Below are 23,229 nucleotides of genomic sequence, written 5' to 3'. Positions count from 1 at the left end.
ATGTGTAAGAGATCAATATTAGAGAGGTGTACTGTATATCACTAGCTTAGTAATAAGGTGTATACTGTTTAAGGGAGAAAAAACTACATGAATCATGCTAAGCTATGCTCTTACCCATAGTCTCCACCTGGGACCAAGGGCTATCAGACCTATGGGGAGACTATTTATAGAGCATTGCTTTTATAGCCCCTTCACCACTAGGTATAGGGTTTGACTGATTTTTGTTATGAGTTCTGTTTTTTGTTTATACAGATAAAATGGATTTTGTTTATATTGCTTCTGACTTGAAGCCTGAGGAAAGCTGGTGCAAAGCAAGGAATATCTGGTAATGCAATCACATCAAAACTTTGCACTAGTTGTTATATAAGTTAGAAGAGACGATGGAGACTGCAGTGGATTTGCAACAAGGATTAACAGAATCAGGTGAGTGTAAGATTTTTTTCTTTGTTTATATTATAGTCTTGATGGTTGGAGGGGGCTGGTGGTACCTTATACTGTCTTTGAAAATACAGGTGCAGAGATGAATAGGTGGCACTCCTTGTCTAGTAAAAAAAAACCTCTCCTTTATTGAAACAACTTTTACAGAATGGATGTGGAGGAAGTGGGTCACTAAGTGGACGACGACCATTTTTCTTACAGCCTACGCTTCAATGGATCCAGGTACGTTTCCGTACTAGACAGGGAGTGCCACCTATTCATATCTGCACCTAGATTTTCAAAGAATTTCATGGTCTATGGTGTTGCACCTGTCATCCGGGAAGCTGATCAGGTGCCTTGAATTCCTGAGATTTACAGAGGGTATGATAATTTTGTGTGGAGTTAGTATTACTGCACTTTGCATAGAGAGCTGTAATGGCCATCATACTGTGTTTATGGAGCAATGAGACCATCATACTATGTAAAGGGAGGGGCGGGGGTTGTGCACTATATACAGTGGGGAAAAAATTATTTAGGTCAGCCACCAATTGTGCAAGTTCTCCCACTTAAAATGATGAGAGAGGCCTGTAATTGACATCATATGTAGACCACAACTATGAGAGTCAAAACGAGAAACAAATCCAGAACATCACCTTGTCTGATTTGGCAAGATTTATTTTGCAAATTATGGTGGAAAATAAGTATTTGGTCATTAACAAAAGTTCATCTCAATATTTTGTTATATATCCTTTGCTGGCAATAAGAGTGGTCAAAATATTTCTGTAAGTCTTCACAAGTTTGGCACACTCTCTTGGTGGTATGGTGGTCCTCTAGAGCAGTGATGTTTTGGGCTTGTCACTGGGCAACGCAAACTTTCAACTCCCTCCAAAGGTTTTCCATGGGGTTAAGATCTGGAGACTGTTGCCACCCACATGATTCACAGTAGGTATGGAGTTCTTTGGATGCAACTCAGCATTCTGTCTCCTCCAAACATGACGAGTTTTGTTTCTACCAAACAGTTCTACTTTTGTTTCATCAGACCATATGACATTCTCCCAATACTCTTCTGGATAATCCAAATGGTATCCAGAAAACTTCAGAAGGGCCTGGACATTTACAGGCTTAAGCAGGGGGACACGTCTGGCACTGCAGGATCTGAGTCCCTGGCGGCGTAGTGTGTTACTGATGGTAGCCTTTGTTACGGTGGTCCCAGCTCTATGCAGGTCATTCTCTTGGTCCCTCCATGTGGTTCTGGGAGTTTTGAGATCTTGCATGGAGCCCAAGATCGAGGGAGATTATCAGTGGTCTTGTATGTTTTTCATTTTCTTATTATTGCTTCCAAAATTGATTTCATCACACCAAGCTGCTTGCCTAGTGCAGATTCAGTCTTCCCAGCCTGGTACAGGGTTAAACTTTTATTTCTGGTGTCCTTTGACAGCTCTTTAGTCTTCACGATAATGGAGTTTGGAGTGTGACTGTTTGAAGCTGTGGACAGGTGTATTTTATACTGATAACAAGTTCAAACAGGTGCCATTACTTCAGGTAATGAGTGGAGGACACAGGAGCCTCTGAAAGATGAAGTAACAAGTCTGCGAGAGCCAGAAATCTTGCATGCTTTTAGGTGACAAAATACTTATTTTCCACCATAATTTGCTAAATAAATCCTGCCAAATCAGACAAGGTGATTTTCTGGATTTGTTTTCTCATTTTGACTCTCTACTCTCATCTTTTTAAGTGGGAGAACTTGCATAATTGGTGGCTGACTAAATACTTTTTTCCCAATTGTATAGAGGGATGTGGGAATATCATACTGTTTATGAGAATATGTGAGGTTATAATACTGTGTATAGAGGGCTTTGGGGCCTTCATACTGTGTATAGGAAGCCATGGTGTACATTATGCTGCATATAAAGAGCTATGGATTCATCATACTGTGTATTTGGAGCTGTCGAGCATCATGCCTAATTTGTGGGTCTGTGTTGACTATCATACTGTGTATTGGGAACTGTGGGGCCATACTACTGTATAGAGACTTGTTGTGGCCATAAAACTGTATATTGGGTGTTGTTGGTCATCATACTGTATATAGGGAGCTCTGCAGTCATCATAATGCATGTAGTGGTTAAGTGGCCATCATACTGTTGATAGTGTTGTTGTGTGGTCATCATGCTGTTCATAGGGGGCAGGGTGAGCCATTATTCTGTGCGCTTGGAAATGTGCAATGGAAAAATCATACTGCACATGGAGAGCTGGGGGGAATCATATGGTGTGTGGGGAAATGTACTTTGGGGGTCATCATACTGTAAGGTACCATCATACTGTATATAGGAATCTTTGGGGGCCATCATACTATGTGTTGGGGTTGTGGGAGCCATCAAATTGTGAATTTAGGGCTGTGATTACCATCACACTAGGTATAGGAGGCTGTGGGGACATCAAGCTGTGTAAAGAGGGGCAGTATGTGTCATCATACTATGTATGGGGGACAGTGGGCTATCACAATGTGTATAGTAACTGTGGTGCCCATCTTTCTGTATGTGAGGGCATTATACAGTGCATTATAAATATCCAAAGGCAAAAAGATGGCCTTATTACTATTACTTATTATCCAAGTAGCAAAGTTGGGACATTATTATGTTTTATGGAACACTCATTTGTAGAGTCACTCTCTACTTGGAAAACTCTCTGTGTCGCATTTCATTAGGAAAGTGGTAATTATAATTAGAAAAAACTGAAGTATTGGGACCACTGTTGTATGTAGCAGGATGGGGAGTTTGTGCACATTGAAAAAAGGTGGGGGAGGTGCTGGAAATATGAGAAGTCAAAAGTGTCTTTCTTATAAACTATAGATACATGTTATAAATGGAAAAAAAAGCATCCCAATGTTCTGGATGAAATAGAAAAGATGAAAAAAGTGAATGACGCAAACCGGAAAGAATGTCACCTGTTAGCCATCATGCTGCTGATGGCTAACCTGAACTATTGTCATTTATATGTTTGGCAGGACTGGTATCTAAAACTATTTGGTCACTGCATGGGGGTAATATCAATCTTTTATAATTTTTTATTGTTCGTTTGCTTGTTTATATACAGTATACTAAATGTTTGGTGCCATTTAGCCATGTGATGGTAGGTGTATAGTGTAGCATTGATCATATTGATCTTTGCAAATTGTATTATATATTTTGTACAGGAAATTGTCATATTATAATATTATGTATTCTCTATCTAGTAATGGTAGTGATCATTGCGTAGTGCTATCATTTTTTGCCTTGTATGGTGTTTTTTGGAGAATTGGACTTTGTACAGTGTGTTTTAGTATGTATGTAATTTGTAGTCCTGATATAGCAGGAATAGTGATATATAATTTTACCTGTATAGGCTTTCTTTTAAGTGGGTGGTGGGCTCATAAAGGGAGACATATACTTGGTGCTTGGGTCCCTGACCAATTAAGACCCTAGCAACATATTTGCCATTATTTTTTTGCGTTTTTTGCCCTATAAAGGGGAGATTATTATTACTATAAAAAGGAAAAATGGGGGCACTACATTAAGGAGGAAAAATGTGGGCATTGTTAGAAGACACATAATGGTGCATTTAAAAAAAAAAAAAGAAGAAACACAGGGGGTCATTGTTATAAGGAGGCACAATTCTGGCATTACTATAAAGAGGCACATGGGTGATCATTGTAGGGAAGTACAAAGGGTATTATTATTATTATACGGAAGAACAAGTGGGATTTTTAGTACTATTATTGTACAGGGCACAGAAGGTGCATTATCACTGTCTATTGTACTGGTTATTGCACACTCTATGTTTTGTGTAAAGGTGGAGGAATGCGAGGAGGGGGCTGGAAAAGCAGTGCGCCAAATCTGTCCCCGTGTTACATTTTGCAGGGACGAGTTATGGATGGATGTGATTTCAAAAGCCAAGACTGAATTTCTAACCCTGATATAATAAATCACATGTTTTATGTCACTAAGCAGCCATTTAGTGCCCCCATACAACCTAGAGAAATTGCGCTAAAAAGGGGAGAACATACAAACTCCTTGCAGATGTTTTTCTTGGAAAGATTTGAACCTAAGACCTTGGCGCTGCAAGACTGCAGTGCTTACCATTGAGCCACCATATTGCCCAAGGTATTACTCTCTAGAATGAAGAGTCAAAGGGAGGACTATCTAATATATCATACAATCGTATATGAAGCACTTTGTAAACTTATTTATGCTTCTGCATGAAATTAGAGGCATTTATGAATACAGTATAGGTGTATAGGCTATGGCTGACACATTGGGGTCTGTACAGCTCATTGCTTAAATCAAACATAGCACTTACCTTGATGTCATGTTTATGAATTGTTTTTAAAATAAAATTATCACTTTTGATCTTAAAAATGACCTTTGTTTTGCTTCAGGTTTGCATGAACATTCACACACGCACATACTGTAGGCAGACACATACACAGACACATGCACACACACATAGACACAGAGACACATATACAGCCTCATATATACACAAACACATCTATACATACACAAAGACACCTGCAGAAATACACATACAAATTATACCTTTATTGCTATCATGCACATGTCCAGTGTATTCACACAAAACAGTATTTTTAAGACCAAAAAAACAAGGATACTGTGGATAAAATTGAGATAAAATTTAGCTGAGTTTGCTTTTTATTAGAATGCTTCGATTTAGCAATTTCCACATTATGCTGCTTTGTCTCTACAGGTTTAAAATATAACATGCAAATATTTTGGCACTTAAAGAATTATTTTCTATCTATTCTTAAAACAGTGATGGAGGATATGGAAATATGGGAGCTTTCCTATATTTTATGCAAAAATGTGGAAGAAATTACCATAGTTGTTGTCGTAAAAGATGATGAATTTCTGCCAGGCATATTCCGTGACGACTTTTAAGATAACATCATTCAGATAGACTGGGGGGCGGACAGACAATGTATAATCATCAATCCTGTTGCTCCTGTTGAGCCCACAACTACTTCTTGGCGTCCTCGCTGTGGATCGTTGCATGAAAAGATGAGGAATATGCATTGCGTCTGCCAGCGCTTGCAAAGACCCTGCTGATGCACATCCGATAGAGCTGACAAGGGCCAATATGCCTTGGTTCATAAGGTCACAAGCTGAAAGAAACAAAATTATATTTGAGATGACATTGACACATGTATGCAACGTTACTTGTGCTAAAAATGGCTGACACAGGCATGCTAAATGTAATAATGCATACAGTCTACAAATCTTGATAAATACTCTGTGGGTTGAACAATTTTGATTTGATATTTACATTTCGCTTGTCTACATGGTTTTTCTTATAAATTCAATGTCCTTTCAAAGACTATTTTAGATGCACTGCAATTCAGTGGGCATTCTCTAAATATTTTCCAAACATCTAATAAACATTTAGCAAAGCTAAAAAATAGAGTATAGCTATTAAGCTCCACTATACAATGCAAACTCGTATGTGTCTGATTTATACTTGTTGTATTGTTTCTGTCAAGTTTCATGTTCTGTGTCAAAATAAGTCCACATGGGCTTATATAACGCATTTTGCATTTATAGTCGCCTCCTCCGGTAGCATCTCGCACTCCTCTTCCATATACAATTGGAAACACTTGATCCCGAGAGAAATTGCACTAATTGCAGTAAAGTGTATAGTATACACAGCCTACTTCTTCTGCAGCACCACACTTTTCTCCTTTAGACCTCGTTCATACGTTACTTGGTCAGTATTTTTACCTCAGTATTTGTAATCTACAACTTCACAGCAAAGGAACACCATATACAGAATAGACATACAATACTCAATAAAACTTAACATTTAATAATTAACTTTATAATGAAAAAAACTTATCCCACATACAACCTAAAACCAGTATCTACTGTTTGACACAGAAAGATACAAAAAAGATACAGGGTGCTCTCCGACCCTAGGGTACCGACTATCTGTCCCCTACCTTGCCGCGGAGGTTGGCACCCTATATATCCTGCGCAATGGCGCCCCCGCTCAACGTAGACTAACCCTAAATCGCCCTAATAGACCCTCACGTGCAAGAAAATAGACCAAAATCTATCAAACAGCAGAGCATACACTCACAAGCTAATAGTTGATGAAGGTAAACATATTGCACTTGCCCAGATACTAAAGTGCAAACCCTAACACACGTTTGGATGTTGCAAAAAATGATAAGCAACAAGAGGAGAAACCTAAAACGGCACCCTAATTCGCCCTACCTGTCAGTGGGGGTTGGCGCCCTAGAATCCTGCGCAGATGGCGCCCCCACTCAACGTAGTCTACCCCTAATAACACCCTAGGCTATTAATAAGGGGATGGCAAAGTACGTGCAATATGTTTACCTTCATCAACTATTAGCTTGTGAGTGTATGCTCTGCTGTTTGATAGATTTTGGTCTATTTTCTTGCACGTGAGGGTCTATTAGGGCGATTTAGGGTTAGTCTACGTTGAGCGGGGGCGCCATTGCGCAGGATATATAGGGTGCCAACCTCCGCGGCAAGGTAGGGGACAGATAGTCGGTACCCTAGGGTCGGAGAGCACCCTGTATCTTTTTTGTATCTTTCTGTGTCAAACAGTAGATACTGGTTTTAGGTTGTATGTGGGATAAGTTTTTTTCATTATAAAGTTAATTATTAAATGTTAAGTTTTATTGAGTATTGTATGTCTATTCTGTATATGGTGTTCCTTTGCTGTGAATTTGTTTCTTCCGTTGGCACCTTTACTGTTTGTTCTGTGATGTAATCTACAACTTGTACTAAAACAATAAGAGGAAAAGTATATCAGAAACACGTCTCTCCACTTCTGTATTTTTCTCCCACTCGTGGTTGTGGCTTATAAAAACTGAGGTAAAATACTTACCAAATACTGAATGTGTGAATGTGGCCTTATACACAGCCTCCACCTGCAGCGCCTCACTCTTCCCTATACAAAGCCTCATGCTGCAGCAGCTCCTCACTTCTCTCATTTTCCAATCACGCCTCTCATTTTCCCTCTCACATCTCTAATTTTCACCCTCACATCTCTCATTTCTCCCTCACTCCTCTCATTTTCACCCTCACACCAGTCATTTTGACCTCACACCTGTCATTATCCAATCACTCCACTATTTTCCCCTCATTCCTCTCATTTTCCACTCACACCTCTTCAATTTCACCTCACACCTCTCATTTTCCCCTCACTCTACTATTTTCCCCTCTCTCTCCATTATTTTCCCCTCACTCCTCTCATTTTCCCCTCACTCCTTTCACTTTCCCCTCACTCTCCTGTCTTCCCCTCTCACATGCACAGCAACTTCCTGTTATGAGTACAGCAATGTAATCGATGAGGCTCCTGCCTTTCCCTTGATGCCATGCCTCACAGGAGCAACTTCATTCTAGACACTACAGAGTTAGATGTGGCCTGTGCCTGCCATGCACTGATACTCTGAAGGCGGCAGCCCTGATTGTAGCTTTCAGCGGCTGGGATCTCACAGCCAGTGAGATTTGCAGGGTGGCTTTAGAGGAGAATGTGTCTCCACCCGTGTGCGCTAGCGACGTGGGCCATTTGGATAGGGCTTTGCGTGTGGAGTGAGTGTGGCTATGCAGAGTGGACTGGGCTATGTAGAGTGGCCGTGGCTTGACACATACCCACATTCAGCTTTATATAAATAGATATGCTCTATAATATCAAATACAGTAGGTAGAAGTATGCACAACATTTACTCTCATGGATGTTAGTTATAAAAATATCTGTATGCCTTTATGTCCAATATAGGGATAGAAAGGGCAGCATAGATATCCATGAATGCTGCAAAATATATATAGCTATGCAACAGTAATCTGGAAAACAATTTTCTACATAATTTCTTAATCCCTTCTTAAAGTGAACCCGTCAGCAGTTTTGGCCGATATAATTCTATAATGCTTTAGCTAAGCCCCCAATCCAAATTGCAAGATAAGAAAAATACTTTTATTATACTCAACCAAGGGGGTGGTCCAGTCTAATAGGTGTCGCAGGCCTGGGTCCGGTACTTCCCATCTTCTTGCAATGCCGCCCTCCTGCTTGCTTCATCACTCCCTGCCATCCTGCTCATGCATAGGCGTACTTATCTGCCCTGTTGAGGGCAGAGTAAAGTACTGCAGTGTGCAGGTGCTGAGCCTCTCTGACCTTTCCTAGCACCTGCGCACTGCAGTACTTAGTTCTGCCCTCAACAGGGCAGATAAGTATGACTGTGCAGGAGTGCGATGCCATGGAGCTATGAAGCAAGCATGAGGGTGGCAACACAAGAAGATGGAAGGCACAGGACCCGGACCTGTGACACCCATCGGACTGGACCACCCCTGGGTGAGTATAATAAAGCTTATTTTTTTTCTCTACTCAAATCCATTTAATGATCTTGTAGGGGGCATTCAGAGCAGAATTTCAATAGTTGCAGATGACACTAAACTCTGCAGGGTAATCAATACAGAGGAGGACAATTTTATATTACAGGACGATTTATGTAAACTAGAAGCTTGGGCTGATAAATGGCAAATGAGCTCTAATGGGGATAAATGTACGGTTATGCACTTGGGTAGAAGTAATAAGATGAATAACTATGTTCTTAATTCTAAAACTATGGGCAAAACCGTCAATGAAAAAGACCTCGGTGTATGGGTGGATGACAAACTCATATTCAGTGGCCAGTGTCAGGCAGCTGCTACAAAGGCAAATAAAATAATGGGATGCATTAAAAGAGGCATAGATGCACATGAGGAGAGCATAATTTTACCTCTATACAAGTCACTAGTTCGATCACAGACCTGAGACAGGGACAAGGGGACATCCTCTACGTCTGGAGGAAAGAAGGTTTAAGCATAATAACAGACGTGGGTTCTTTACTGTAAGAGCAGTGAGACTATGGAACTCTCTGCCATATGATGTTGTAATGAGTGATTCAATACTTAAATTTAAGAGGGGACTGGATGCCTTTCTTGAAAAGTATAATGTTACAGGGTATATACACTAGATTCCTTGATAGATTGTTGATCCAGGGAACTAGTCTGATTGCCGTATGTGGAGTCAGAAAGGAATTTTTTTCCCCAAAGTGGAGCTTACTATTTGCCACATGTTTTTTTTTTTGCCTTGCTCTGGATCAACATGTTAGGGCATGTTAGGTTAGGCTATGGGTTGAACTAGATGGACTTAAGGTACCGTCCGTCACACTAAGCGACGCTGCAGCGATACCGACAACGATCCGGATCACTGCAGCGTCGCTGTTTGGTCGCTGGAGAGCTGTCACACAGACAGCTCTCCAGCGACCAACTATGCCGGTAACCAGGGTAAACATCGGGTTACTAAGCGCAGGGCCGCGCTTAGTAACCCGATGTTTACCCTGGTTACCAGCATAAAAGTAAAAAAAAAAACAAACCCTACATACTTACCTTCCGCTGTCTGTCCCTCGGCGCTCTGCTTCTCTGCCCTGTGTAAGCACAGCGGCTGGAAAGCAGAGCAGTGACGTCACCGCTCTGCTTTCTGGCCGCTGTGCTTACACAGGGCAGAGAAGCAGAGCGCCGAGGGACAGACAGCGGAAGGTAAGTATGTAGTGTTTTTTTTTTACTTTTACGCTGGTAACCAGGGTAAACATCGGGTTACTAAGCACGGCCCTGCGCTTAGTAACCCGATGTTTACCCTGGTCACCAGCGAAGACATCGCTGAATCGGCGTCACACACGCCGATTCAGCGATGTCTGCAGGGAGTCCAGCGACGAAATAAAGTGCTGGACTTTCTGCAGCGACCAACAACATCACAGCAGGATTCTGATCGCTGCTGCATGTCAAACTGAACGATATCGCTAGCCAGGACGCTGCAACGTCACGGATCGCTAGCGATATCGTTCAGTGTGACGGTACCTTTAGTCTTCCTTCAACCTTAATAACTATGTTACTATGTTATTGTTCAACTTGCATTTATAGGAGACCGTGAATTTTGCTATACAATTGCCTTAATAAAAAATAAATATTTTAAAAGCCTGAAAAAGATTAAGTTCAAATCACCGCCCTTTAAAAATAAAGCAATGAAAAAAGTACATATATTTGTAAATGATGGCATATCCTTGTGATGTTCTCTAATGAATAATCATGTGAAAATCCGTTTAAGTATTATGGGAACAAATTGTGTTTTCTGCAAATTGAAACAAAAATGTTTTGCTCAGTGCTGAGGTTACATTGTCCTTATAGGACTGTAAGGCAAACATTTAATCTGAGTAAATGTTCTGATTTAGCTTTTATTCATATGTTGTTTTTTTAATGGCTACTTATTCTGACCTCCGTGCATTAAACCAGATCTATATGGAGAAAGTTATTCCAACTAATATTTAAATTATCAGCAGAGACAGATATTCTTCAGACTGAAAATTCACTGCATGTGACAATGTTGCCTTGGTAACTAGATTTCTAAGTATCCATCGTTTGTATTTCTGATACTTCAGAGTGTAAAATGATCCCTGGGGGCTCCATTGGTAAAACTTCAGAAGTGACATTTGTACACATTATTGTAGATAATAATCTATTGTTTTTATTATATCATCCAACCATTGGTTTACAGCTGCGTGAGAATAACTCTACCCCAGACTATAAAAATAATGTCTATGTGGCTGGATTTTGGACAGAAATGTTAAAAAATGCAAACCGAAGAGCTAAAAGAGCATGGTCAAATGTAAGAGAAATGTACAATGAGGTGGTTCATCCATCAATTCCCATTTTAAGAAATGTATCATCTTACAGATTTCTCAGTTCACAAATATATACCGAATTTTTCGGACTATAAGACGCACCGGACCATAAGACGCACCCCAAATTTGGGGTGAAAATTGCAGAAAAAAAGATTTTTTATAACATGGGGGTCCGTCTTATTGTCCGAATTTACAGTATCTTATGGCGGTGGCAGAGCAGGGTCACAGGAGGCAAGGTGGGGTGATGCTGGGATGAGGAGGTGCTGGGATGAGAAGGTGCTGGGATGAGAAGGTGCTGGGATGAGAAGGTGCTGGGATGAGAAGGTGCTGGGATGAGAAGGTGCTGGGATCAGGAGGTGCTGGGATCAGGAGGTGCTGGGATCAGGAGGTGCTGGGATGAGAAGGTGCTGGGATGAGAAGGTGCTGGGATCAGGAGGTGCTGGGATCAGGAGGTGCTGGGATCAGGAGGTGCTGGGATCAGGAGGTGCAGTGAGAGGTATGGCGTGAGAGGGGTCCCTGGCGTACCATGCAGGCTTACCTAGGTGGCAGAGGTGTGGTGGCAGAGGTCCGGTGGCAGAGGTGCGGTGGCGGGGGTGTGGCAGCAGAGGAGGCGCAGGAAGCGGGGTCCCTTTCCCCGGTATGGTGATGCAGCAGGCCCGGTATGCAGCAGAGCCGGGTGAATCCTCTTGTTATCGGTGGGCGCGGCCATCTTCCTGAGGCCGTGCGTGTGCAGATGAAGCGCTCTGCTCCCGGGGCTTCAGGAAAATGGCCGCGGGAGGCCGCGCGTGCGCAGATGGAGATCGCGGCGGCCATTTTCCTGAAGCCCCAGGAAGCAGAGCGCTCCATCTGCGCACGCGCGGCCTCCGGAAAATGGCCGCCACCACCGATAACAAGAGGATTCACCCGGCTCTGCTGCATACCGGGCCTGCTGCATCACCATACCGGGGAAAGGGACCCCGCTTACTGCGCCTCCTCTGCCGCCACACCCCCGCAACCGCACCTCTGCCACCGGACCTCTGCCACCGCACCTCTGCCACCTAGGTAAGCCTGCATTGCGACTATTAGACGCACCCCCCATTTTCCCCCCTTTTTTTGGGGGGAAAAAGTGCGTCTTTTAGTCCGAAAAATACGGTAGTTATTTTATCTCGATATAAATTGAATTCTATATTGTATAATTATTTTATCACAAAGGAGTTTGAATATTGAAAGAATAATTACGCATATGACCTATAAGAGCACATGTATGTCATCTAGCGTCTCCCCCTTTACAGTAGGACCTCCTCTATATGCTCAGAAAGCTGCTTTATGTGATTTTCTGAATGTTTGGCTATAGTACATGTCTACCTTGTCATGTTTTCCTCTTATAAAAGAGCTTGAAGCATTCCAGATTGCTGAGATAACTGTTATGATCTGGTGGCCTAGGAGCAGCATGAGACGGACTCTGGAGAAGGTGGTCCCTGTACTGACCGCAAACCCTGAACCTTGCAGCGCAACTAGAAGTAGCCGTGGGGGGTACCTAACACTCCCTAGACCCCTCGGCATAGCCTAAGATCTAACTTCCCCTAAAGACAGAAACAGGAAACCTATCTTGCCTCAGAGAAAATCCCCAAAGGATAGATAGCCCCCCACAAATATTGACTGTGGAGGAGAGGGAAATAACATACACAGATATGAAATCAGATTTTAGCATAGGAGGCCATACTAGCTAAAAAGAAAGAATAGAACAGAGTACTATGCGGTCAGTATAAAAACACTAGAAAATATCCACCACAGAAAATACGAATCACCACATCTGACTAAAGACATGGGGGGTATATCTGCATCTCCAGAGACACAACTTGGCTGCAAAAAATCCTTCACAGACAAAGCTGGACAAGACAAAAACATGAATAAGCACAGAACTATAAGGTCCACAGCAGGTGGACAGCAAAAACAAAGCCAGGACTTATCTTTGTAGAAAAGCACAGCAAACTGGAGAGACCAGCAGGGAAGTGAATCCTCCAAAAACAATGGACAACTGGCAGGGACTAAAGAGTCCTACAAAGCTATATACCCCAGTCAGTTTTGCAATTAATAGATACACCTGTCCACTCCTGCAGTCCAGACACAACTGCATTACCCTCTACAACCACCGGAGGGAGCCCAAAAGCTGAATTCACAACAGATAACCTCTCTAGCACATTAATGTCATGCTCGAATGTAAGGCAATATCCTAGCAGATATCATGACACCCTTAAGATTGGAGGCCTCCAAAGCAACATCAACATGCACTTGATGGCAGCATAACATTTTGTGAAGGTATTGATGGAATCCAAGATAGGCATGGACTCGCCCATAGGTTTCAATCGGGCTTGGATTGGCCCACAGGGGAACAGGTGAATCATCCGGTGGGCAGCTGAGCAGAAGAGGACCTTTCCCCCTCACATGAGCAGAGATTGGCACAATAGACTTGATTCACCCTGTACAGACATAGGCAGAGTCACACAATTATTTTAAGAAACTAATTAGTTTATTATTATATAGAAGCAGACGAGAATCTCTGAACAATGGACTGTAGATGCTGGAAGTTTCCTTTCCAAATGTAAATAAAGTACAGAAATATTGGAAGTGATTAAAATTAAATGGAGCCATTATATACTATAGACGTTGACAATTCATTTAAAAATGTAATGAAAGTACAGAAATACTGAAAGTAATTAAAAATGATTTGGTGCAATTATGTGCTATAAATGCTGAAAGTCTTCTTTCTAAATGTAAAGAAAGTACAGAATTATTGGAAGTAATTAAAGTGGCATGGTGCCATTATGTATTACAGTTGAACAATTCCTTTCTAAATGTATAGAAAGTACAGAAATACTAGAAGCGATTAAAATCACATAGTTCAATTATGTGCTATAGATGCTAGAAGTTTCCTTTCTGAATGTAAAGAAAGTACTGAAATATTTGAAAAAAATTAAAATTGCATACTATGTATTATAATTGGACAATTCCTTTCTAAATGTGTAGAAGTACAGAAATATTGGTAGTAATTAAACCTATACAGTGTCATTATGTGCTATAGCTGCTGATGTTTCCTTGCACAATGTGATAAAAGTAAATAAATACTGGAAGTGATTAAAAATTACATCGTGAAATTATCTACTATTGACGCTGTGTACTATAGATGCTGGATGTTTACACAGGATAACATGGTTACAGATGAGCACTGAACAATCTAGAACATTCAGTGCACATAGGCTGCCATTCATCTCAGCAGGCTGAGTCTTGTGTACACAGGATAATGCCCTGTCGAGAGCGATGATCTTTTGAGAAGTGCGCTCATTCATCGAGTCATCATCAGCCTGTTCATACTGCAGTTATCTGAAATTATCTACTATTGACGTTGTGTACTATAGATACTGGATGTTTACACAGGATAACATGGTTTCAGATTAGCACTGAACAATCTAGAACATTCAGTGCACATAGGCTGCCATTCATCTCAGCAGGCTGAGTCTTGTGCACACAGGATAATGCGCTGTCGAGAACGATGATCTTTTGAGAAGTACGCTCATTGATCGAGTGATCATCAGCCTGTTCATACTGCAGTTATCTGAAATTATCTACTATTGACGTTGTATACTATAGATACTGGATGTTTACACAGGATAACATGGTTTCAGATTAGCACTGAACAATCTAGAACATTCAGTGCCCATAGGCTGCCATTGTTCTCAGCAGGCTGAGTCTTGTGTACACAGGATAATGCGCTGTCGAGAACGATGAGAAGTGCGCTCATTCATCGAGTGATCATCAGCCTGTTCATACGACACAGTTATTTGAAAATTAATGTGTAAATTGGCCTAAACTCACAGAAAATATCTTCCCTATTCTGGACCTCTTCTCTATTGACTGAACCTATATTTTCTTGGTAGACGGGTGTAAATGGCCATAGAGTCTATGTATAATTCAATGATACCAGTTATAGAGCAAGGATAAAGCTTTCATCCATTTGTGTGCAGTCTGCAGCTATTGTAATTCTCGTAAGACCGCTCAACCGCTTTATCATAGTCTTTAAGTACTATCAAGAGACCTAAATATGGTTCGGATTATTCAAATATAACCTTTTGAAATGACCCAGTAACATTTGTGAGACCCTGTATTAAGACATGCATGGTATTAAGAAAAAGGCTTGAAAAGAGTTCATTATCATATTATATACCTCACCTCATTGCTCATGTTATGCAGTAATTCGGCAGAAAATATTATATTTCTCTCACAAAAGAAATATATTCATCTTCAGGATTAAAATGCCGATATTTTATACTTGATAATGCACAACAGTGAACAAGAAGCTAGTAATCTTGCTGAAAAGGCCGTGATTTAAATAGCGTGAATTTTTTATTTTTTTTCAGTTGGTTTTGCATTAACAAATTCATTTTGGCTAGGCACCTATCATTGACGTTAGATCGGTTGTCTCTATGCATCAATGGTTTCAGATATTTTGCTTCAATATTTGCTAAATGCATGCCAGGCTGCTGTTTGATGAATATAAAAAGGAATTGCTAACCATTAGAATACTGTATATCTAAATCTCAGAGAAACGTGAGCATTTTTTATTCCCTGAAAGCAATTTCCCCTTTCCTTTGTGCTGGAGTAATCTGACAAGTGTGAGAAGGTCTAAATAGAGGCGGCAATATGCATTCTAATATAAAGCGGTTTTGTATATTTTAATATCTCTAAGAAATATCTTTAAGTTCTAAAAGGTAAAATCTATACTATTTAATGGTTTATATCTTAAGGAATATACATTAGATTAAAACTAACTGACCCTACAGATATTGAAAGTCTAAAGTGTATGGAGAATTATCCTGTGTATAGACTAGTTAGGAGAGTTAACTACTTGTTAGACTGACAGAACGCACTAAGAAAGAGGATATAGATGCGTTCGCAGTCCGGGGTCCACCGTACAGGTGAAAACCTGCTGCTAGTAAATTGCAGACTATATGGCGGTACTCTAAAGTACACACACGTGGGTTCAACCTCACCCAGCGTGGAGGAAGCAATCCTGTTACGTCACAGGACCGCGGTACCGCACATAAAGCGCGAGCAAGTAGTCAGCGAACTTTACCCCAACTGGGATTGAAGTTCGATTAGACCCTTGCTGGCACTACACCGCAACTGGGTGTGTAAGGAAACTGAATAGTTAATTATAGGCACAGAAGTGCGAGCAATGCCGCAGTGACGGACACCACTAACCACCCAGGCTTGGGTATGGAAAGCGCTAGACAAGCGCACTGTGCCGTACAGGCGGACACAGCAACAGGACGCTGTAATGTGTGTATTGCACAGATAGTTAGTCGGGCGCTAGATAGCTACCAACATCCGCGAGCAGTCAACAACTCTAGGGAGGGATATTTAGGAGCTTTCATCCATCGACATACATCCATCTACACACACACATATAATTTCAAAACAATACTAGCGCATGGCCGTGCGGTCATGCGCAGTTTATATAGTTGCAGGACAGGAAGTGGCTACAGAACTTTTGCCCTTCCAAGACCTGCCAAAAGGACCAATGGAATGTGCCGCAGAGCCTGACCACATGACCCTCGATCTCCAACGGGAGACCTTGCCCTGGGCATGCTCAGTGTGTGCAGACAAGGACTTAGTCCCAGAGAAGTCCGCTCGCTGCTGACCAGCACTGACTTTAATGGCAGAAGCTGGAGAAGCAGCAGCAACTCTTAGAACAGAGTGAGATTGAGCAAGACGCTGGGACCGACGTCTCTGCTGAGCAGACTCCACTGTGGCTGGATACGAATGGGAGACCGCAGCAGAGATGGCTCGAGATTCCCCCTGTGCAGAAGCGGGAACTCGACCCCTAACATTACCACCCCCCCCCCAGGGCCCTCCACTCCTTGGGCCTTGCTACGTTCGAAGTCAGCAATGAGCTGCGGAGCCCGAATGTGCTCAGCAGGCTCCCAGGATCTATTCTCAGGACCGTAACCCCTCCAGTCCACCAAATAAAATTTTTTGCCACGAACCACCTTAAACCCCAAGATAGCGTTCACCTCGTAATCGTCCGTAGATGAACCCGACGTCCCAGTAGAAAACTCAGAAAACCGGGACATGTAGACGGGCTTAAGGAGGGACACATGAAAGGTGTCGGTGATACCAAGGCGTGGAGGAAGGGCCAGACGGTAAACCACAGGATTAACCTGTTCGAGGACCTTAAAAGGACCTAAGTAGCGAGGTGCAAACTTGGTAGACTCAACTCGCAGCCTGATGTTACGGGCGGAGAGCCACACCAAATCGCCAGGAGCAAAGGTTGGAGCAGGGCGCCGATGTGCATCGGCGGAGGACCTCATTCTCTCCTTGGAAGCCCGAATGGCATCCTGAGTGCGATCCCAAATGTCCCGTGCCTCCACAGCCCAGTCTGCCACCCTGGAATCGGCGGAAGACACAGGCATGGGCACAGGTACCCGCGGATGCTGACCATAGTTAAGGAGGAATGGAGTCTGTCCAGTGGAGTCAGCGACAGCATTGTTAAGAGCAAACTCCGCCCATGGTAGCAAAGATGCCCAGTCATCTTGCTTAGAAGAGACAAAATGTCGCAGATATGTGACCAAGGTCTGGTTGGCTCTCTCCACCAACCCATTCGTCTCAGGATGATATGCCGAAGAGAGATTTAACTCGATACTGAGAAGACGACAAAGCTCTCTCCAGAACCGAGACGCAAACTGGGGACCCCGGTCACTGACAATTTTGTCTGGCATACCGTGAAGACGGAAGATGTGTTTAACAAACAGCGCTGCTAAGGCCCGTGCAGAAGGTAGCCGAGGAAGCGGGACCAAATGCACCATTTTAGAAAAATGGTCGGTGATTACCCAAATAATGGTACAGCCACGAGACTTGGGCAGACCCACTACAAAGTCCATCCCAACCATCTCCCAGGGCCTGTCTGCCACCGGCAGAGGATATAACAAACCAGCTGGCCATTGACGGAAAGACTTATTCTTGGCACAAGAGACACATGCTCAAACATAGTCTCCGACGTCACGAACCATATGTGGCCACCAGTACATTCTCGCCAGCAACTCAGCTGTCCTCTTTGCCCCAAAATGTCCACCCACTCTGGACGAATGAGCCCAAGAGAGAACCTCCGGTCGCAAATTGATGGGAACAAAAGTCTTGCCCGGGGGCACAGACTCCAGCGAAACCGGAGCTACGGTTCTCAGACTCTCCGAAGGGACAATGAGCCGAGGCTCGTCCTCCTCCTCCTCAGATGACACAAAGGAGCGAGAGAGAGCGTCAGCACAAATGTTCTTCTCCCCGGCGAGATAATGTAGAGTAAAGTGGAACCGGGAGAAAAACAAGGACCATCTGGCCTGACGAGAATTCAGCCGCTGGGCTGTTTGTAAATAAACCAAATTCTTGTGGTCCGTGAACACTTGGAATGGAAATCGAGCACCCTCCAGGAGATGTCTCCACTCTGAAAAGGCCAACTTCATTGCCAGCAACTCCCTATCCCCGATGGAGTAATTTCTCTCCGCTGGTGTGAAAGTCTTTGAGAAGAAGAAGCATGGGTGCTTCCGACCTTGAGCATCCTTTTGATAGAGGACTGCTCCAGCACCAACGGATGAGGCATCCACCTCCAAAAGGAATGGCTTATCCACATCGGGACGATGTAGGATGGGAGCGCTAGCAAAATGAGACTTTATAGAAGTAAAGGCCTTGGAGACCCCTTCGGACCACAATTTGGGATTCGCTCCCTTCTTGGTGAGGGATACCAAGGGAGCTACCAAAGTTGAGAAGTGGGGAATGAACTGGCGATAGTAATTTATGAACCCCATAAAGCGCTGCACCGCTTTAAGAGAATGGGGTTCCTGCCAGTCCATCACTGCCTGTAGTTTGGCAGGATCCATAGCCAATCCCTGGGCCGAGATGATATAGCCCAGGAAAGGTAAGGACTCCTGCTCAAACACACACTTCTCCAACTTTGCATATAAGGAATTCACCCGTAGGAGTTCGAAGACTCTGCCAACATCTCTCCGGTGGGAGTCAATATTTGGAGAGAAGATGAGAATATCATCCAGATAGACTACAACCGAGGTGGAAAGCATATCCCGGAAGATATCGTTGACAAAATCCTGAAAAACGGCTGGGGCATTACAGAGCCTGAAAGGCATCACTAGGTACTCATAGTGTCCATCCCTGGTATTGAAAGCCGTTTTCCATTCGTCCCACTCACGGATGCGAATCAGGTTGTAAGCACCTCACAGATCTAATTTGGTGAATATCTTAGCTCCCCTTAGTCTGTCAAAGAGCTCCGATATCAGAGGAAACGGGTATTTATTCTTAATAGTAATAGCATTAAGACCCCTGTAATCGATGCAAGGACGTAACTCCCCGTTCTTCTTCTGCACGAAGAAGAATCTCGCCCCTGCCGGTGACACCGACTTCCTTATAAACCCTCTTGCCAAATTCTCCTGAATGTATTGCGACATAGCCTCCGTCTCTGGGAGAGAGAGGGGATATACTCTTCCCCGAGGAGGTTCAGCCCCAGGCAAGAGGTCAATAGGACAGTCGTAAGGGCGATGAGGCGGTAGGATCTCAGCAGCCTTCTTAGAGAATACGTCTGCATAACACCAATAGTATCTTGGAAGAGATGAAAGATCTGCGGGTACCTCGGTAGTAGAAACCTGTACACACTCACTCACACACCTGCCCATACAAGACTTACTCCAACCCAATATTTTCCCTGAGGACCACTCAATATGTGGGGAGTGGAAACGGAGCCAGGGTATTCCCAGCAAGATCTCATCCATTCCCTCGGGAAGAACAAGAAGGGAAATAATCTCCTGGTGGGAAGGGGACATGGACAGCGAGAACGGAACTGTTTGGTGTGTGATTTGCAGTGGAAGTGTCGCTCCATTCACGACTCTAACAGTTACTGGTTTGGCGAGCATGACTAGTGGTATAGCATGACGTGAGGCAAAAGCAGAGGACATGAAGTTCCCCTCTGCTCCAGAATCCACACAAAGCTCGACTGTTAGAGTGGAGGAGCCTAACAGGATTGTCCCTTTAAAGGACAGTTTGGAGGAGAATGCAGCTGTGTCTAGTGAACCTCCCCCAATGGTTACTAGACGCGATCATTTGTCGACCGCCGCGGACACTTATTGGCGTAATGTCCAAGTTGTTGACAGTATTTACAAACCACGGGTACTCGAGCGGCCTGAGACTTAGGTCCCGCTCGAGAAACCTCCATGGCCTCATGGGAATCTGACGCCAAGACAGGAGATTCAAGAGGTCTGGTGAAGGTTGGAGCCAGCCGGAACCTCTGCCTACACTGGGTCCGCTCCAACCTCCGCTCGTGAAAACGGAGGTCGATGCGGGTAGATACTGAAATAAGTTCCTCCAGTGTGGCGGGTATCTCCCTTGTGGCCAAGGCGTCCTTCACATGGTCTGCCAGTCCCCTCCAGAACACCGGAATAAGAACTTTGTCTGGCCACTCTAACTCTGAAGCTAGAGTCCGGAACTGGATGGCAAACTGGCTGACCACGGACGATCCCTGTGTAATAGACAACAGTTGGAGTGCGGTGTCGTGGGTAACACGAGGTCCTAAAAAGACCTGCTTCAGAGTGTCCAAGAAGAGAGGAGCACTCTGTACCACACGATCATCTCGCTCCCAAAGTGGCGTTGCCCACTCCAACGCCCTGCCCGACAAGAGAGATAGGATAAATCCCACTCTCGCCCGTTCCGTAGGGAAACGTGACGCCAGGAGCTCAAGATGTATGGAGCACTGGCTCACGAATCCCCGACATTGTTTACTGTCGCCAGCAAACTTGTCAGGAAGCGGGAGACGGGATAAAGTCGGAGCAGGGGTGGCAGCGGACAGACTGGCTGCAGCTACACTTGCAGCCTGAACAGCTACAGCAGTGACATCCACAGCTGAGGTTGTACGCTCAAGAGCCGCCAACCTTCCCTCCAGCTACTGGATGTACCTCTGTAATCGCTGGTCGTCCGCCATTTACTAGCCAGACCCTGGCGCTAGTATTATGTTAGACTGACGGAACGCACTAAGAAAGAGGATATAGATGCGTTCGCAGTCCGGGGTCCACCGTACAGGTGAAAACCTGCTGCTAGTAAATTGCAGACTATATGGCGGTACTCTAAAGTACACACACGTGGGTTCAACCTCACCCAGCGTGGAGGAAGCAATCCTGTTACGTCACAGGACCGCGGTACCGCACATAAAGCGCGAGCAAGTAGTCAGCGAACTTTACCCCAACTGGGATTGAAGTTCGATTAGACCCTTGCTGGCACTACACCGCAACTGGGTGTGTAAGGAAACTGAATAGTTAATTATAGGCACAGAAGTGCGAGCAATGCCGCAGTGACGGACACCACTAACCACCCAGGCTTGGGTATGGAAAGCGCTAGACAAGCGCACGGTGCCGTACAGGCGGACACAGCAACAGGACGCTGTAATGTGTGTATTGCACAGATGGTTAGTCGGGCGCTAGATAGCTACCAACATCCGCGAGCAGTCAACAACTCTAGGGAGGGATATTTAGGAGCTTTCATCCATCGACATACATCCATCTACACACACACATATAATTTCAAAACAATACTAGCGCATGGCCGTGCGGTCATGCGCAGTTTATATAGTTGCAGGACAGGAAGTGGCTACAGAACTTTTGCCCTTCCAAGACCTGCCAAAAGGACCAATGGAATGTGCCGCAGAGCCTGACCACATGACCCTCGATCTCCAATGGGAGATCTTGCCCTGGGCATGCTCAGTGTGTGCAGACAAGGACTTAGTCCCAGAGAAGTCCGCTCGCTGCTGACCAGCACTGACTTTAATGGCAGATGCTGGAGAAGCAGCAGCAACTCTTAGAACAGAGTGAGATTGAGCAAGACGCTGGGACCGACGTCTCTGCTGAGCAGACTCCACTGCGGCTGGATACGAATGGGAGACCGCAGCAGAGATGGCTCGAGATTCCCCCTGTGCAGAAGCGGGAACTCGACCCCTAACACTACTAGTGTTGAGCATTCCGATACCGCAAGTATCGGGTATCGGCCGATATTTGCGGTATCGGAATTCCGATACCGAGTTCCGATATTTTTGTGATATCGGGAATCGGTATCGGGATTAAGATTCATGTGTAAAATAAAGAATAAAAATAAAAAATATCGATATACTTACCCTCGGATGCGCCCTGGTTGTCACCGCTGCAACCGCCATGCTACCGTTCCTAAGAATGAGCGCGTTAAGGACTTTCGATGACGTTGCGGCTTGTGATTGGTCGCTGAGCGGTCATGTGACCGCTCACGCGACCAATCACAAGACGCGACATCATCGAAGGTCATTAACGGGCTCATTCCTAAGAATGACCGCTCAGCGACCAATCACAAGCCGCGACATCATTGAAGGTCCTTAACGCGCTCATTCTTAGAAAGGGAAGCATGGCGGTTGCAGCGGTGACAACCAGGGCGCGTCCGAGGGTAAGTATATCAATATTTTTTATTTTTATTCTTTATTTTACACATGAATATGGATCCCAGGGCCTGAAGGAGAGTTTCCTCTCCTTCAGACCCTGGGAACCATAGAGGATACCTTCCGATATTTGTGTCCCATTGACTTGTATTGGTATCGGATATCGGTATCGGCGATATCCAATATTTTTCGGATATCGGCCGATACCATCCGATACCGATACTTTCAAATATCGGACGGTATCGCTCAACACTATTAACTACCAAATGCTAGTTCAGCCGACATCTATCTATTGTGTTTTTCTGGTTTTACAATGACTATTAATATGCTGCAAACATCACTACTTAGGATTTAGATTGTAAAAAATCTGGAAAGTTTTCATTGTAGACATGTTTGGAGTGCAGTTAATTTAATGTAATTCAAAAAATGGAAAATAAGAATATAAAAGACTGGTTGCACTTCCTAAAAAAAACTAAATAAATCTTGATTCTACTACAAAGTTGAGAGCCTAGACAAGACACATTTAAAAAAAAAAAATCTCATATTGCACTAAAACCTGTTTCCAAGACCAGAATCTTGGACGTGGATGCAA

General features: G+C 43.8%; 1 protein-coding gene across 1 annotated transcript in view; it reads right to left on the bottom strand.

Moving 5' to 3' along the window:
• The window catches only part of GRID2 (glutamate ionotropic receptor delta type subunit 2), a 2,297,645-nt gene that overhangs the window by 1,425,598 nt on the left and 848,818 nt on the right, over positions 1–23,229 (bottom strand). Inside the window, exon 3 of the mRNA XM_069743575.1 lies at positions 5,291–5,575. Coding sequence (XP_069599676.1) covers positions 5,291–5,575 — 285 coding nt within the window. The remainder of the gene's footprint in view (positions 1–5,290; positions 5,576–23,229) is intronic.

The sequence above is a fragment of the Ranitomeya imitator genome, chromosome 1 (assembly GCF_032444005.1).
Source record: "Ranitomeya imitator isolate aRanImi1 chromosome 1, aRanImi1.pri, whole genome shotgun sequence".
Lineage (NCBI taxonomy): Eukaryota > Metazoa > Chordata > Amphibia > Anura > Dendrobatidae > Ranitomeya > Ranitomeya imitator.
This window is presented reverse-complemented; position numbering and strand designations above follow the sequence as displayed.